A 17,555-nucleotide genomic window follows, 5' to 3' on the forward strand; every position below is an offset into this window, starting at 1 on the left:
TATTTATTTTGGATATACAAGCAAAGCGTTACGTAACTTTTACAGCATGAAAAAAATTTATTGAAGCAGAGTTGATTAAAAAGTTTTTAAAATTTTATTTACAAATTTTTTACTTCAGAGGAATTTTATTTTTTATTTTTATTTTTACTATCAGCAGGTTTTACGATATTAAAATGTAGCAAATTGCACTAAAGTGAAATTGGTAATAAATTGTAAATGGACAATGATGTCTACAGGTACAGAATAAGACACAATAGAGTACCTGGGGCACAGCTACAAAATAATGAATTCAAATTTATGAAAAAAAAACAAGATTTAGAATTTTTATCTTTGACTGAATTTTCATTTAATTAACGAGTGATATATTGATGTACAATAGTGTTATTGAAATCCTGCGCAAGCCTGGTCACTAGTATTTTAGTGATCTATGTCTTTATTTGAGTGTAAATCTTGTCACAGATACTAGTGAAGCATTTTTCATTACAAATCTCGTTCAGAAATTACAAAAAAACTGTTATAATGTGTCTAAAGAACTGTAAAAGCCAACAGATGGTTTGTTGATAAAATTACTTTCGCATTTCTTACGCAAAACTTGCGCCAGAAATTTCTTAAAGATACTCACGCATGGCTTGCGCCAAATTTGCTCAGCAAACGCTATATCTATGTCATAAGTCAGAGAAAGGGGTAAAGTAACAGATAGTTACATAGCGCATCTTGAGCATATCTGACGCAAGTCATGCGTAAGTATCTTTATGAAATTTCTGGCGCAAGTTTTGCGCAAGAAATGTGTAAGAAATTTTATCAACGAGCCATGTGTAAGATTTCTGCAATATCATTTCGTACAATATCATGTGCAAATCTTACAAAAATCTTGACTTAAAATCTTGCATTAATATCTTGTGACAGATTTACAAATCTATAAAGGCGTAGGCACGTAGGGGTTTTCCATAAGACACTTTATTAAAATTAACAAAAGACTGTTACAAGATGTCTTTTGTATGTTATCTTGTGCAACTCAATATGATATCTTTTTAAAGATTTCAGTGATTAGTATCTTCACCAGTAACTTATAACGGGATTGTTCATAACGAACTTGGACTGTAGTATATGGAATATAAAAAGCAGGGAGGCAGTTTAAGATAAGAAAATCTCGATTTCAAAATTGTGGGAGAATAGAGAATACTTAGCGCTTCGCAGTTAAAGTGTACAATATTTTTATATATTTGAAAACAATTGGGTTTATTTCACTGACAATTTATTTCTTTGATATATAAAATGCAAATGAATAATGTATCATAACAAAATAAGTTACGAAACCTTATATTTGTTAATAGTATTTAAAATATATCATTAAAATGATATATGATAATAACGATTGCAATTATTATAATGGTACTGACAAACAACAGTTAATTAACCACATTAATAATCTTTAATCTGTTTTATGTGTACACATTTGTGCTATTGCCTGTATTCTGGGTTTAAAAAAATTTGTTTATATTGTTATTTAACCCCAATTAATAATTCATCCTAACGATGTGTGTTTTCAAACCTGTATATTTATTATTAACATAGACCGAACCTTTTTTCAACTGGAATACATGAATATGGTAAAATAGGATCATAACGGAATAATAAATAAAGTAGAGTAAACATCGATAATTTTTGATTTTTTGGAATAGTCCTATCTCACTTTTCGCTATTCATAAGCTGGAGATATTAAAAGGGTATATTGCGCGCCTCGGGGAAAAAGTAGGACATGTGTAAAATTATTCCGTGGAAAATGAGGCTGAAAAACGCGTGGGTCGATGCTGCATCATTTTCATTCCTTTTGTATAATTAGGACAACCCTATCAAAAAAAAATCCATGGGGATCGCATGGAAATCCATAGGAATCCATATAGGAAGATAAGGATTTATGTAAGAATCCATAGGAATTATTACAGGAGTGTATGGATTTATATATACATCTATGTAAGAAAGATCCCCATATGGGATTCCATACGATTCCTATGTAGGTTTGGCATGGTGTGGACTCCCATAAGAACCCATGTGAGAATCTATATCGGAATCTATGCTGAATTCCTATAGGAAACCACATGGGAATCCATCCGAAAACGCTATGTGGAAACCCACATAGGAATCTAGGCTGGATTCCCATATGAATTTTGTGATAGGGGCCTATGTCAAAACTTTGCTATAAGATTATCGATGTTCTGCTTTCTACAAGAGAAATTCGCTATATTGTTTACATACTGCATGCAAAATACAAACAAGGTGATTTGTAGGCGAAGTGTTCCAGACAACTTTTAACAAATTGAGGGGAAAACTGTTATAACCGAGTTGGGCTGTACATAAAAGTGATACTTTTTTCACACTAAACAGAGCAAGAATTCGAACTTTTTGTACCGGTGATAACAGAGTTATTCTTTCAACCAAGTTTTCAAGCTCGAAAATAGTGAAAAACTTTGAAACTAATGTGCTGAGTCAACACTTTTTGAGATTAGTTTTACAATGAACATTAAAAAAATCAAATTTTCGAAATCATTTTACTAAGAAAATTTGCTTCTTTTTTTAGTTTCACACACTGATAGAAGGATTTGTTTAGGAGTAATAAATTGATTTATTAAATTTTTCTCAACTGACTTTTTTGGATTTAACAAATATTTAGTAATTATTAACAATATTTATTATAATGAAATAAGTAACTTCTTTATTATTAAGAAATATTTTTAATGCTAACAAAGCCTTATTAACATAAAAGAAATATTTGTTAGCACCAAACAAGGCTTGTTAATATTTAATAAATATTTCTTAGACGAATTTGTCGGTAGAGGGCTACACACGAGCCTGTAGTGGTGTACAAGTATTAAAAAAGCTATATGTGTGTGTCGTTGCGACGTCATATTGTTTACTCCGTTCTAGCTTGCATTGTTGGTTAAACGTAACCTACAACTGAAGCTCTCATATACTTAAATAATATTTATATCAGAAGTGTTTTGTAAATTGTCATCCATATTATAAATATGAAAATATGGAAGCCTTGTTAATTTTATTCAGTTCAATTTTAATCAAATATAAAACCATTAAAAACACATGTTCTATCAAACGGATTTTATGTTATTTCTCAGCGTAGTTTAATATAAGAAATTTTAATTTGTTTATTCTAGTTATAGTGTTAATTACTATGAAATTGTATTTTGAAATTAAAAGAACAGAAAATTTTATACGATGGTTGTTTTAGTTATTTTTGTTTATAAATATAAATATTAATGAATGTGTGTAGCTGCATGCAAAAACATATATAGATATATATTCTTGAACTGTGTGATTTTATGAATTAAATTTTAATAAATAAGTTAATAGATAATTTCTTAAATATAAAAAAAAAATTTGTTCAAATACTAAAAAATATATTAAATATAAAATATTCATTTATTAATTATTAAAAAGTGATTCATTAAATGTTAAAAAGTGATTTATTAAATACTAATGAATCATTTTTTAAATGGAAAGAAATCGTTTATTAAATACTAACAAATCGTTTATTAGATGCTAAGAAATATTTATTAAATACAAAAAAATGATGTTTAAGAAATGATTTGTTAAATATTAATAAATATTTCTTAACTGAAGCTCCGTTAAGAAATAATTTGTTAAATATTAACAAATCTTTTTTAATACTAAGAAATCCTTCTATCAGTGCAGTTTCCGCCGAAAGTTGCTGATTTCTAACAATTTTCGACAGCAAATAAATCGAAAATTGTATTATATATGAAGCAATCATGTAAAATTATTCTAACCCAGAATATTCAAATATGAAATATCTGTGGTTATAAAAACCCAACTATAAAAGCTTATAACCTAAGCCCTGTCTATTACTTCCATTCTTAAAAAGCTCTTGACGTTGAATCAATACACCACGATTATCCGTAGCGCGTGCATCCCCTTGCATTTTATCAATGACTACCCGACCGCAGAATTTTCGATATTGATTCTTGTCTCGGTCATTTCAGGTCAGCATTTTTCTTTATTTTTTTTTTATTTTCTTTTGTAGTCATTCTTCCGTCTTTTTAAATTATTTCTCCTCTTTCAACTTTTTTCGTCTTCTTTATTTATTTTATTTTCTTCTCAAACCAAAGCTATATATAGACTGTCTTTAGTATTGCTATAAGTATGTGTGTAATATTTCTGAAGAGCGAAGACTATTGTTCAGTAGTGAAGGACCTTTGAATGTAGAATAAAGTAAAGAAGGGGTATCATAATAAAGAAACGACGTTCATATACTTAAAACAGAGACATTATTGAGTTGTCATATCTTTAGTACTAAATCCTAATTTTATACTTCAAAGTATTTGGGACAATTTTCAGCTTCTACGAAAGTAGAACTATATAAAAATTTTTAAAAATAGTATATTTTAATGGTTTAGTAAAAAATCATTTTTACCTAGGGTTAGAACAAATTAGGAGTCGAAGGCAAAAATTTCATGGTGTACAGTATAATCGTAAGTTATTTCAAAATTTACATAAAGGTTGTAACAAAAGTTTTCACAACTTAAGTGTTATTTTATTGTAATTTTTGAAAAAAAAAAATTCCGACCATAACACCCCAGATATTTATCCTGCTTATATTTGATAAATATATATATCATTTATCGCAGCTCGAATGACCATAAATTGAAATAATAAATTTGATTGGTCATGTATATCATGTTCTATATACCCTAGTAACAAAAACAAAAAGCTGTCAGACTAATTGGTTGGCATTTAAGTAATGACTTCTCAGCAGCGCACGTGTTCCTCAACATAATTACACTCAATTAAATTAACGGCAATAACAAAGGATACTGATTCTATTTGTTCAGGATATTTAATCCTTACTTTAACTACAATAATACAATTATTTTTATTGTGAACGTTATTGTTATTGGGTTATGTTAGATTTGAATCTAAAACTATATAAGAAGTGTTTGTCCTACAATTGACAGATCAATGTAACAGAGGCACGTGACTAAGTAATTGTGTGTTGGAAAGTGGGAAAATTGTGTGAAGTGTGATTGCTGTTGATAAGCAGCAAATGTTAGGATGAGGATCTACTTGTACGTCAATAGCAACTTTAGTCACCTTGTTCACCATTATCGTTACCCAACGTCTACTCAATACTACACTTACTCATACCAATATATAATACATTTCTACGTCATTAACACACACTTGTATACATTTACTTATATATGTATATATATTTATGCGAATATTTATCAAAGTGATGTTACAAATACGAAATTTATAGAAGCACATGTCATTAATAGATAAAACAGTGTATTTAAGAGCTACTTCATGAACCAAATCGTATTTTCGAATTTCGAAATCGGATAATTGACAAGAAATTATTACTGTTTGAAATACTATGGTGTCATATATGACAAAAAAATCAGGATTTTCGAACCTTTTGTAGAACTAAATAAGACGTTCCATAAACGTTCCGAAAAAGTTCAAAAATCACTACTTTTGGCCATTTTATGGAGCTTGAAAAAATGTTACGGAAAAGCTCGAAAAATGTTCCAAAACCGCCAATTTTGACCATTTTATTGTCTAAAAAAGTCGTTCCAAAAATATTTCAAAAAAGTTCCAGAAACACTACTTTCAAATCTTTTGTAAAATTAAAAAAAAGTTCAAAAATCACCACTTTTTACCTTTTCATGGACTGAAAAAGACGTGCTAAAACAATTCCTAAAAAGTTCCGAAATCACTGCTTTTGACCTTTTATAGTGCTTAGAAAAACATTATAAAGGCATTCTGTAAAAGTTCGAAAATCAACACTTTGGACCTTTTGATAAAGCTGAAAAAGTTGAAACAAAATTCCAAAATAGTTTCAAGAATATTCTTTTTTTGGCTCGAAATTTGCTAATAAAAACTTTTTTTTTTACTATCGAAATTAATACAGTTCCAAAAAAGTTCCACTCGAAGTTCTAATCTGTCTCATATTTAAAAGTTCCACATGTTGAACTTTCGTGGAATCTTTTTGGAACAAATTTTTTTTACATGAGTAGTAAAGCCGGACCATGTTGGCCATTTTATGGAAATCGAAATAAACACAGAAGAATTAATATGACTACAAGAATTTACAATGATTACAGTAATTTGTGATGTAATCGTTGTCAATTTTACCATGATCATAGTAATTCTTGCATGTTTATTTCAATTCCCGTCAGGTGGCCAACATGATCCGGCTTTACTATAACACCATAGAATTTCAAGCGATAATATTTTCTCCGTGTATTAAAATCTAGCGATTTCTGGCCCAATTTGCTCAAAGTTTCTATTCAGTTGCGAAAAAATTTTTTAACGAAGCCTCCATTTATATTCAAAATCTCGAAAATTGTTCTCTCCGTCAAGAACCATTTTCTAAAGTTGCTTTTCCCATTATCCTCATTCTGTACGTTTACTAAGATTATTATTCCTTTATGTATAACTGATGCTCTATAGATATTTAAATTGTTATTGAAATTTAAATAACGCGCCGGAGTCTCGTAAAAATTTCAATGGCGGAAAAATACTTATTAAGAAGTGTCCTGACAATTTTTGTGGATTATCAACTACGGAACGCAACTAGAAGACCGACTGTACTGTATAAAAATAGAACGAGGACAAAAAAAGTGTATATCCTTCTTAATTTAATATCGGAATTGTTAAAATCCTGGCATAAATTTTTTAGTTGTGTGATAAAAAACGAAACTAGATAATTTCAGGAGTTGGCTGCATGAGCCGAAGGCAAGTGCTGCCATTAGTCGAAGCCCGAAATCGTGTTTTTCGTGTCACTTATTATATTTATCATAACTACATGCATTGAAACATGGAGTTCAAATGTCGCAGCCATACAAAACGAGACAATTTAAGACCAATGACGCATGTAATTCAAATTAAACTGACAACACGGTTAGTTAGAGTGACATATAATTATTCTGATATTTACAAAAAACAAATGCGATTCTGACGGGTATGAAATGAAGTTAGGAAATAATGCAACAGGCGGAAACGAGATTTTTGTCCATGGATTGTAACCATTTATTGTCAACCCGCTAGTTCGCATTGATCTAAAATTAGCCTATTGGTGACTGGTTGAACAGCCATAAAACGTAATCTAACTACGCGTCATACAAAAAATATTTTATGCTACGATTTTATATATTTAGACAACCTTATAATAACAATATTGATCAAAACCATAAAACTACTAGAGAAAATAAGAGGCAGCTCAGAAAATTTCATTGTTTTTAAAAGCAATCTGGAAATGAGATTAAGAGATCTAATTTGATAAGTGCATTTGCGAATTCATTGTTCAAATGAAATATACAATTGAATGATTGACAACAAGAGAGTATTAAATTACATTGAAATATAAAACAATAGAGTTGATTTTAATAAACTTAACATTGTTCATTCATTAATTAAAATTAATTTAAATTTTCGATCATATTAATAAATGCTTCTGAGAAATCATCAGTTGATATAACCTACAAAATTAATGACCATTCTATAGTTAAGTCTGCAAAAAAATGGGCTTTTCTCCCACTATTTGGCAAAGATGAAGTTCATGACTTTGTATTAATGCACATGCGCAGTAACTACTCTATAGTAGCAAAATAGTGTGAAAAAAGCCCATTCTTTTGCAGACTTAACTATAATGTCCAAGTCCACGTAATACATCTGCATATATTTTTCACTATAACCTTAATATAACAATAGTATAACACTTTAAACTGAATAAATTTCTAATTAAATTATGTTATATGTACATCTATATATATATATATGTGTGCAAATTGTACATAAGTCTACTTTACAATATTGAATAGATTGTAAAAGTTGTTATTTAAAAAATATTACTAAATAATATCGAGGTCATTGGATCGAAACAGAGAGACATTTTTATCGTGTTAGCTTGTCATAAAACTTAGTATTTATAATACATATGTATACAATACAATACAATATTTTGTATTGATGTAAATCAATCAAATTTATATCTATTTTTATGCAAAGTGAACATAATTTTAATGACACGTTTATTGATTTAATCTGTCATCTGGAATACGAGTTCTTAAGTATAAATAAATATACAAATCATAATGTATTTTTTAATCACTGAATTTACTTTATTGAATACTATTTCTAAAATCCATGTGGAAATCTAAAGGGATTGGTAGAAAATCTCATAAGGCACCATAGGTTCCTATAGATTTATATGGAAATCCATGGTGAGAAAACTGGAATACTATAAGACTCTGTAAAAATTTATAGGGAAAATTTCCTATCTTAGTAACTTTAGATAAAATCCATGAGTTCCTATAAATTTCTACGGAAATCTATGCGAAGAAAACTATGGGGAACTAGAGAAATTCATATGGAAATTCGGGGGAGAATATTCGCTATCTCGAAAATTCCAAATAAAATTCTATGGGATTCTATAGGAATCCATAAAAACCCGTCTGAGTACATCGTAGGAACCCATAGAATTCCATAGGAATCTACATGGATTAGCCGGAAACATCATAAGGCTCCATGGTTTCCTATCTAAATTCACGGAAACAGGAACGAGATTCTATAAAAATCCATGGGGATAATTTCTTACGTCGATTACTCTAGATAAGAGCCCATATTATAACCTCATTGTCATGTGCAATGAAAGGTACTTATAGATAGGTATCAAAATCTAATGTGCTTATGTAAATATAATTTTGTAATTAACTGGCTAATGGAGGGGACACAGAGTATACTTGGAACATAAAACCACCCATGTGTTATAACCCCAAAATGTATGAAAAATGAAATGATGCTCAATGACGGCATAGTGTTTTTAAGTAGCATTAAAAATTTAATGAATAAAACTGTTACTTATTAATGATGGTCGTTTTTTCTTTTTTAGGTCATACTCGTAAAATGGAACGAGCCATACCAAAAACTTGCATCTTGTGATAGCTCTGGAGTAATATTCGTTTGGATTAAATATGAAGGAAGGTGGAGCATCGAATTAATCAACGATCGTAGCACCCCTGTCACGCACTTTTCATGGTCCCATGACGGCAGAATGGCGTTAATATGCTATCGGGTAATAGAGAAGGGTGAAAGCTTTCATCAATAATATCATCATCAATTACTCTTTCTACTTCCTGAAGCTTTTAAATATTTATAAACATAAAATACACCCTAAATACATTTTTCGTTTCTGCATACAACAAAAACAAACATTTTTTTAAATTTTCTTCAAATACAAATAATATATACAATATATTCTTATACATATTTTATCATATTGGATTATTATATAATACTCTTATGATGCAATAATCCAATAATATGTTATGTATAAAAAAAAAAGTTTGACAAGTATTTCATACTAATCATCATAAAAGTTCAGAATTTTCGATTTTCCAAAAGTTTTATCAAATGGAAAAAATAACATTTCAGTAGTAGAAAAGATCCAAATTTTTTGCTTTCTAAAACTTTCGTATTATTATTAGTCGGCATGAAAATTATAAATTTTTGAATTTTCAAAACTTTTTCGTATAGAAAAAAAATCCGATGTAAATTGTAGAATTTTCGATTTTTCAGAGATTTTTCAATAGTTCTCATAAGTATGAAATTTTTCTCAAGTTTCGAAGTTCAACTGGTCAAACTTTTTCAAAGTTTTCATGATGACTCTAATTAAAGGGACATAGTTAAGAGTTAATTAATTTTTGGTTAGGATGGATTTGTACTAGTAGGAAGTGTAGCAGGGCAACGTTACTGGTCATCAATGTTGAATGATCAAGCAACCATAACATGTGGTATCTGGACACCAGATGATCAACAGGTTTACTTTGGCACGACATCAGGGCAATTAATAGTTATGGATGTACATGGTGCGATGGTATCCGAAGTACAGTTATCATCTGGTATTACATCAATGGCATGGAGTGCGGAAAAATTCAAAATGGAAGAAGGCGATGACGACGTAACCGGTAATCAAACTCAACAAGGTGAATTTATTTAAATAACTTTACTTATTACCGGGTCGAAAAATTTCGTCTGTTTTGAATTAAATAAAAATTTTAAGTTATTTCTATTAGTATTAACATGTAAAATGCAATAGAGTTTTGCCCCTACTAGTTCTTATTTAGACTATTTTCAGACTTGCTTTCAAAATAATTTTTAGTCTGATTTTGGTCACTTCTAGACCAAAATCAGACTTTAACTGCTTACTGTTTTTATTAGTCTGTTTTTGGTCATCTTTAGATAAAAATCAGCTTAAAATTTTTATAAAAATTTAAAGGCAGACCAATTAGTCCAAATACAATCGAGTTAGACTAAAATAAGATCAAACTTTTCGACCTGGTTCTTTATTATCACACCTTATCATAATTGAAATTTTTAATTGGTTATAATTTACTAACAGATGAACGCACTTACGTATTAGCTGTTTGTCTTGCCGATGGCAATATCGTTATGTTACGTTCGTATGATGATTTATCACCGATAACAATAAAAACAGGTTTAAAAGCACCTCTTTTCGCTGAATGGAGTAATTCACGTAAATTACTTGCTATTGCTGGTACTAAAGAGTCGGACGGTTGCATTTCAACAAATAACCCACCAGAGTATAATAATTTCCTAAAATTTTATTCCGACACTGGAACACTTATTTATACTACGGCTATTCCCTACACACAGGTATTTTTACTACTATTCTAATTAACTTTTTTTTTGTTTTTTAATTAAATTATAATTATTAAGAGTTCATTGTAAAAAATCAGAAGTGAAATCGGAGTGATCTGGGTTTAATTTCTTCCTAAATCGAAAATTAATGTTCGATTTGAAATTCAAATAAAATAAATCGATTTTTCCTATAAATCGAAGCTTTTATCAATTTTATAATTTTTCAAAGATTTGATTATTCAAATTTTTGAATTATTTATTCTGTATTAAAAAAAAAACCCGGCTTCGGTAAATCTCTATTGATCTAAAAAATATAACAAATTGAATGGTAAAAAAAAGTTATTATTTTATATATATTTATTTTTGATACTACTGATAATGTGGAAGTTTTTCGTATTAGACTATAAAAAATTTAAGTGTTCCGACGTTTCAACCCACGTTTGTTCAATATTATATATATATATATATATATATATATATATATATATATATATATATGAAGTAAATAAAATAGAATTTTATGTATCTATTGGCAATCCTGTAATAAAAATTTATTGCAAGTCGTCAAGTTATTAAATTGGATCAATCTTTCTCGTCTGATTTAATAATAGTAAAGATCTTTAGTGCGATGTACTAAAGGCTTCCTGTGAGAAAATTTTTTTATAAAATTTCATTAATAAAATTCTGTACCGAAAATAATCTGATGAAATTTTATTAGATATAAATTTTAAAAAAAAAGCTGTGTAAAATCATGATTGATTAGACTTGAATTAAAATTTTACGAAATTATATAAACTTCATAAATTTTGTGCAGCAAAATTTTTTGAAATTTCACAGATTTTTTTTTACTAAAATCACATTTTTAAAATCTGCTTGTAAGGTACCGGCGGGTAATAATGCCTAGCTAAAAGAGATTTTGAATAGAATCGAAAATATTGCATTTAATTATCGAAATGTATTATTAACCTTTATTTCAATACATTAGCCATAAAATGTAATGAAGTAATGGTAATTTTTACCATAAATAAACAAAAAATTATACTTTTACAAAAACCATACGAATAGGCATTATTTTACTACGGTAGGGTAATAAGGCTTACGGGTTAAACAAACTGGAATAGTTTAACTATACTTAATAAAATTGATATTAGAGATGAATCATCACTTAAATTTAGCAACTATACTTTTTAAGAGTCAGAAGACTAGATTGCTTTGCTCATCAGCACTCAAAACTATCAGTATCCTTTTTAAGAGTCAGAAGACTAGATTGTTTTTTATAATTTTTTTTGCGCTGCGACAGCATATGACGGATGATGAAATATAGAAGACAGGGAACGTGGTATCGGGACTCTATAAATTTTTCGTAACATCTCTATGCAAGACCCTTCTTCTAGAGTAGCCTTTAGCGGACGCGATTATTTTAAATATCATTTCTGCCACTTAGGCCTTATTACCCGCGGGTACCTTACTCTAAACTTTGAAAATCATTATCAGTTTTTCGAAAGTAATCTCAATCATCTCAAATATTTTAGTGACCAAGATTATCGACTCTAATTAAAAACAAAAAATAAGTAACTACATTCAATTGAAGTCTGTAAATTAGTCAGTACACGGAAAGAAAATTCCACTAAAATTTACGATGTTAACATCGTAATCGTGGATTAAACTTTCATTGGCGTAAAGTCTTATTTCAAAATTTACTATAGTCTTTTCTAAAATTACGATGTTAAATAGTAAAGAATGCAACCTACATCGTAACTTTAACAAAGACTATAGTAAATTTTGAAATAAAGTATTTCCAAATTTACGCCAATGAAAAGCTAGCCATGATTACGATGTTAACATCGTAAATTTTAGTGGAATTTTCTTTCCGTCTACATCAATCACATTCTCAATTACAAATTATCAATTCCAATTAATTAAGCAAAATTCAATCATTTAATGAACAACTTGAATTATGTCACCCCTTAATTACCGTTTATTTAATACAATATCCATTCAATAATGACTAAATAAAAAAAAAATAAACTTATACTTAGTTGAATCTACTCTACTAAAATCTAATAATAGATTTCAATAGAATTTTTTTTGGTTAACTAAAGAATTGAAAATTAAATAGAAAAAAAAATGCATAATTCATAAAATTATCGATAAATTCCAGTGTCAAGTATCTGCGTTGACATGGGGGCATAATGATCGGAGATTATTTATTGCTACTGGTGCTAAAGTTCACGCAGCATGGGTGTCAAGGTAAAATATAGTCAAACTATTTTTATTTAATTTAATTGTACGCAAACCAGTCACCATGGTCGGGAAGTAAGAGGGTTTCTGCTCGAAGTTGGTAACTGGCCAGGCGTGGGTTCGAATCCCGGTGTTAGCCAAAAAAATCGGTTCTCTGAGATTCGGCCCGCCGCCAACTACAAAAACCCTAAAGTCCTAACGTATCAATCCCGACAATTTAATTGAAATTTATTGAGATTATTAACTTATTTTTATTTTTAGGAGAGTTGGATCATTGCAATTATTATCAAGACTAGCAGTAAGAGCATCTTTAACACGTGAATCTAGTGTACAACAATTGCCATTACCTCCTAGGTTAAGAGCACTTGTTGCAGCCCTTTTTGCTAGTACAATAAGGTAATTATTTATCAGCAATTAAAAAATAATAGAATGCTCACTTAAAAAAAAGTTTATCCATACTTATTATATAAAGTCTATGTTTTACGTCTGTTAAATTAGATCCTGTGTGCCAGAACCTCGTGAGCTACGTAAATTTGTTTCACGGCCGCCACCTAGCGGTGGCCGACTTCACTGTACAATGTTGCGACACGCGGGTGAACCAGCACCGTGTTACACTTTGTATCTTGAATATCTCGGCGGATTAGTTCCATTATTAAAAGGACGCCGAACAAGCAAAATACGTCCAGAATTTGTAATATTTGATCCACAGAGTCAGGATACACTTCAAATACCCGATTATTCATTTCCATCATTTAGCGATGGTTCGGATACAGAACGTGACACTGCTGAGTTATGTGGATCGCCACGAAATAAACGAAAAAACCGACGAAGACGTGACGATAAATCTAATGATGAATCTGATGATTTAACTTACGTTGATACATTGCCAGAGGTAATTTTATTATATTGTAACTTTTAAATAATTAAGAATTGGTATGGTAACTTATACAGTCGCATTCAATCGGGACATTAATAAGTCTACCATAAAAATCTCTACCTTACGACAACTGAACCATAACCAGGCCTACCACAAACAACTGTACCACACAACAGCTATACCAGTTTCAAAGACCACCCACGAAAATCTCAAGCAATCAAAAATCCTATCATTTAAGAACTCTCTCACATTACAATTCTATCAGATTATAAACCTCTGACCCTAGCGGATCCGAATTACGGTAATTTACCACAAAGTACAACAATTTACGGTCAAACTCGGTAAATTACGGTGATTTGTGATAATATAGATAAAATACCGCCTTTACAACAAATTTACCGTAGAATCGCAGCTATACTGTGGTATTTTACGGTGAAAGTGTGGTAGATTACCGAAAATTTGTGATAACGTTGCGAGATTTAACCGTAAATTGCTGTGTTTTAGGTTATTCTTTTGAAAATTACCGTAAAACGCAGCAAATTTGCTGCGAATTGCGGCATTTTGAGGTAAAATACAGTAATTTACCGTAATTCGGATCCTCCAGGACAGTAACGAACTCAACCATAACAATCTCTACCACAATACAGGTCACCCATGAAAATACCTACCATTAGCATTTCTGCCATTTACAAGCCTACCATAAATAACTCAACTACATTTTAAATACACCCAAATATATCTCTACCAACAAAAAACACTACTAAAAAACCGCTCTACCATTTGTCAAGCTTACCCTATAAAAACACTACCAGAAAAGTAACACTGTCTTTATCATGTACATAGCATTAATAATGGCTAATAGTCTCTTAGGTATAATAAGCGCAGCCTAATAAACCACTTCCTTTCTGTAAGTATTGATTTTATCACTAGATTATTCATCAGTGATTTATTTTAATTTCAGGATGGCAGACTCGTTGAAGTAACATCAAATATTTGGGGTACAAAGTTCAAAATTCACGGTCTAACTGATTCAGTGCCTGCAAATTTAGGTCAAGTTACTTATAGAACATCACTGTTGCATTTACAACCGCGTCAAATGACACTTGTTATGACTGAATTGCGTGATGATTTACCAGCTGGTGTGTTTTGTCATCATCAATACCATCTTTTATTCAAATTTAATAAAAATCCAATAAATTTTTTTTTACCTCCAGGTCCGGATCCGTCATTCAACCCAAATTTATTCTCCGAAGATGAGGAAGAGACATTTCAAGAACCCCAAGGGGCAAGTAGACCAATATCTGAGGCTACAGTCGCTGCCGCATCTACGGCAGTACCGCCACCACCAATAGCACCAATGACATCACGTAACACGCGTTTGAGCCAAAGTAATAATAACACTAATAATAATCACAATCGACCTAAATCCCAAATATCGAATCAATTCATTCCAACTGAAACGACGTCACCACTATCGACAACAACCCGAGCTGACGATAGCTATGATGAAGATTTCCCTTACGTTGATCGTAATCATCATCATCATCATCATCATTACCATCATCACCATCAAGGTATGCTTGAATTTTGTGAAAATTTACGTGCAACTTCAAGTAACTATCGTACATCGAGACATAACCAGCCGCGTTGTTGCGATGTACCGGCATTGCAATCACCGAAAAATGCCGTAGCTCCAACTCAAACATTGATAGCAACTTCAAATGCAAACAATGATTATTCAAATAATATACAACGCGTTAAAACGACTCTTATTGCCGAACAACAACAAACAATACGCAAAGAATTCGAAAACAATAAAATAAATAATCATGTTGATGACAAAAATTTACTATCAGGTCATCATCAATCATTAACAAATATAATACCGACTTTACATTTACAAAATGGCCAAAATAATTTACCGACACCGAGATGTTCAACAAATCCTGGTTCAACGTCACCGATTTATAATAATTTTCCTAATAGTAATAATAGTTTTGTTCATAAAACAAATAGTAATAAATCAGGATGTTTTACATCAAATTTAAATTCGCCGTCTGGTAATAATCAGACATTGACATCATCGAGTTTTATAACCAAAAATAATTTAGGATCACCAAATGGTAACGCGTTATCAATAACAACGTCATCAACTTCATCATCATCGTCATCGTCTTACACCCCCGGATGTCAGTGTATTCATAAACGAAAAGAAACGAAAGTAACAACGGGATGTTGCGGTAAACCTGGCGGCAGTCATACGAACCAAGTTGGTATCACGCAAAATGGTAAAATAATTGAGGAGTTGCGTTTTATTGATGAAGAATCGAAAGACACAGATTTCAGCCAATTTCGTAGCGTACATCGAACACCGACAGTTGTAAGCATTGGACCAATGTGCCCGGTTTTAGATCCAATGGTACGAAGTTGTAGTGTCGGTTATTTAGATCTAGTTGATGCTCAAATGGTACCTTGTGATGTTGCGCTTAAAATGCTGCGTAAAGAAGCGCCTAATAAAAGATTAGTTTTGGTATCACGTAAAACTAAGAAACGACGTAAAAATAAAACACACAATGATATTAATCAGCAGTGTAATAATAGTAAACCGAGACTTAGAACCTGTGGTAAATCACGGAGTTTAGATTCTAGTGATATGTTTCCTAGCACTGAACAAATTTTATTACCGCCCCAGTTATTGGAACATGTGGAAGAAGTTGCTCAAATTAGGGAACACGACGATTATGCTGATGGAGGAATTAGTAAAAGCGATAATGTCGATAAAATCGAAGTTGATAATTCGGCTGAAAAGGATTTTGATGATAGCAAAAATTGTCAAAAAGATAATGCACCTACTGGGTAAGTTTAGTCACTTATTTATTTATTAAGTAATAGATTTTTATGTAATCTGACCGTAAAGCGACGATTTACTGACAGTCGCAATATTGCGATATGAGCCTAAGGTTCGCAGTCCGCATTTATGAAAACGAGTGTAAGGTTAAGTGGTCAAATGGGCTTTTCTCCCACTACTTGGTTAGGATGAAGTACGGGAATTTGCAATAACGCGCATGCGCAGTAATAGCTTAATTGTAGAAAAGTAGTGGAAGAAAAGATCATTCTTTTACGGACTCTACTATGAAGTTTGATGTGGGAGCCGAAGGTGAGTGCGTTAAATTATACGAGTTATTGTAAAGAAGCGACAAAATTTTGGCAAATTTCGTAATATCGTGAGTGTCTGAATTACCATTTTGCAGTCAAGTTCTAAACAGTATTGCACACCTCAAGCGCGAAGCGTTTTTTTTGACTATTTTACTCACAAAAAATATTTCTACACTCTTTTAATTACACCGAAACAGGTCAAATTATTTAGTAGCATATAAAAAACTTATTAAGGAACAATTTGAACCTAATATTACGTCGATTCGTTATTTTATTAGTTTAAAATAAATTATGTTCACTCAAAAAACCAGTGCTGTCAATTTTTACGTATGAAACTTTGCAAACACGATAACTCTCGATAGACACAATTAATCGGCCTAACTTTTTTTTTATTATCTTTGTATTTTTTATCACAAGAACCCTATGGAAAATCACTATCTAAATTCTTTAAGTTTAATTGTAATTAATTAAAAACAGAAAACTGATTATTAACGAAAAATTTGCTGCCATTTTTATTTTTACTGTTATTATTTTTTTCATTTTTTCTCTCCACCAACTACTGGCGGCAGCACTAGCGTAACAT

The 17,555-nt window shown here is 30.7% G+C and overlaps 1 protein-coding gene across 1 annotated transcript in view; it reads left to right on the forward strand.

Annotated features, from left to right (window-relative positions):
- Positions 1-17,555, forward strand: part of LOC103575847 (tubby-related protein 4) — a 38,977-nt gene that overhangs the window by 18,805 nt on the left and 2,617 nt on the right. Inside the window, exons 3-10 of the mRNA XM_014442096.2 lie at positions 8,930-9,112; positions 9,749-10,022; positions 10,439-10,713; positions 12,860-12,948; positions 13,201-13,335; positions 13,438-13,831; positions 14,778-14,955; positions 15,031-16,672. Of these exons, the coding sequence (XP_014297582.1) occupies positions 8,930-9,112; positions 9,749-10,022; positions 10,439-10,713; positions 12,860-12,948; positions 13,201-13,335; positions 13,438-13,831; positions 14,778-14,955; positions 15,031-16,672 (3,170 nt within the window). The remainder of the gene's footprint in view (positions 1-8,929; positions 9,113-9,748; positions 10,023-10,438; positions 10,714-12,859; positions 12,949-13,200; positions 13,336-13,437; positions 13,832-14,777; positions 14,956-15,030; positions 16,673-17,555) is intronic.

This window comes from Microplitis demolitor, chromosome 4, assembly GCF_026212275.2.
Source record: "Microplitis demolitor isolate Queensland-Clemson2020A chromosome 4, iyMicDemo2.1a, whole genome shotgun sequence".
NCBI lineage: Eukaryota > Metazoa > Arthropoda > Insecta > Hymenoptera > Braconidae > Microplitis > Microplitis demolitor.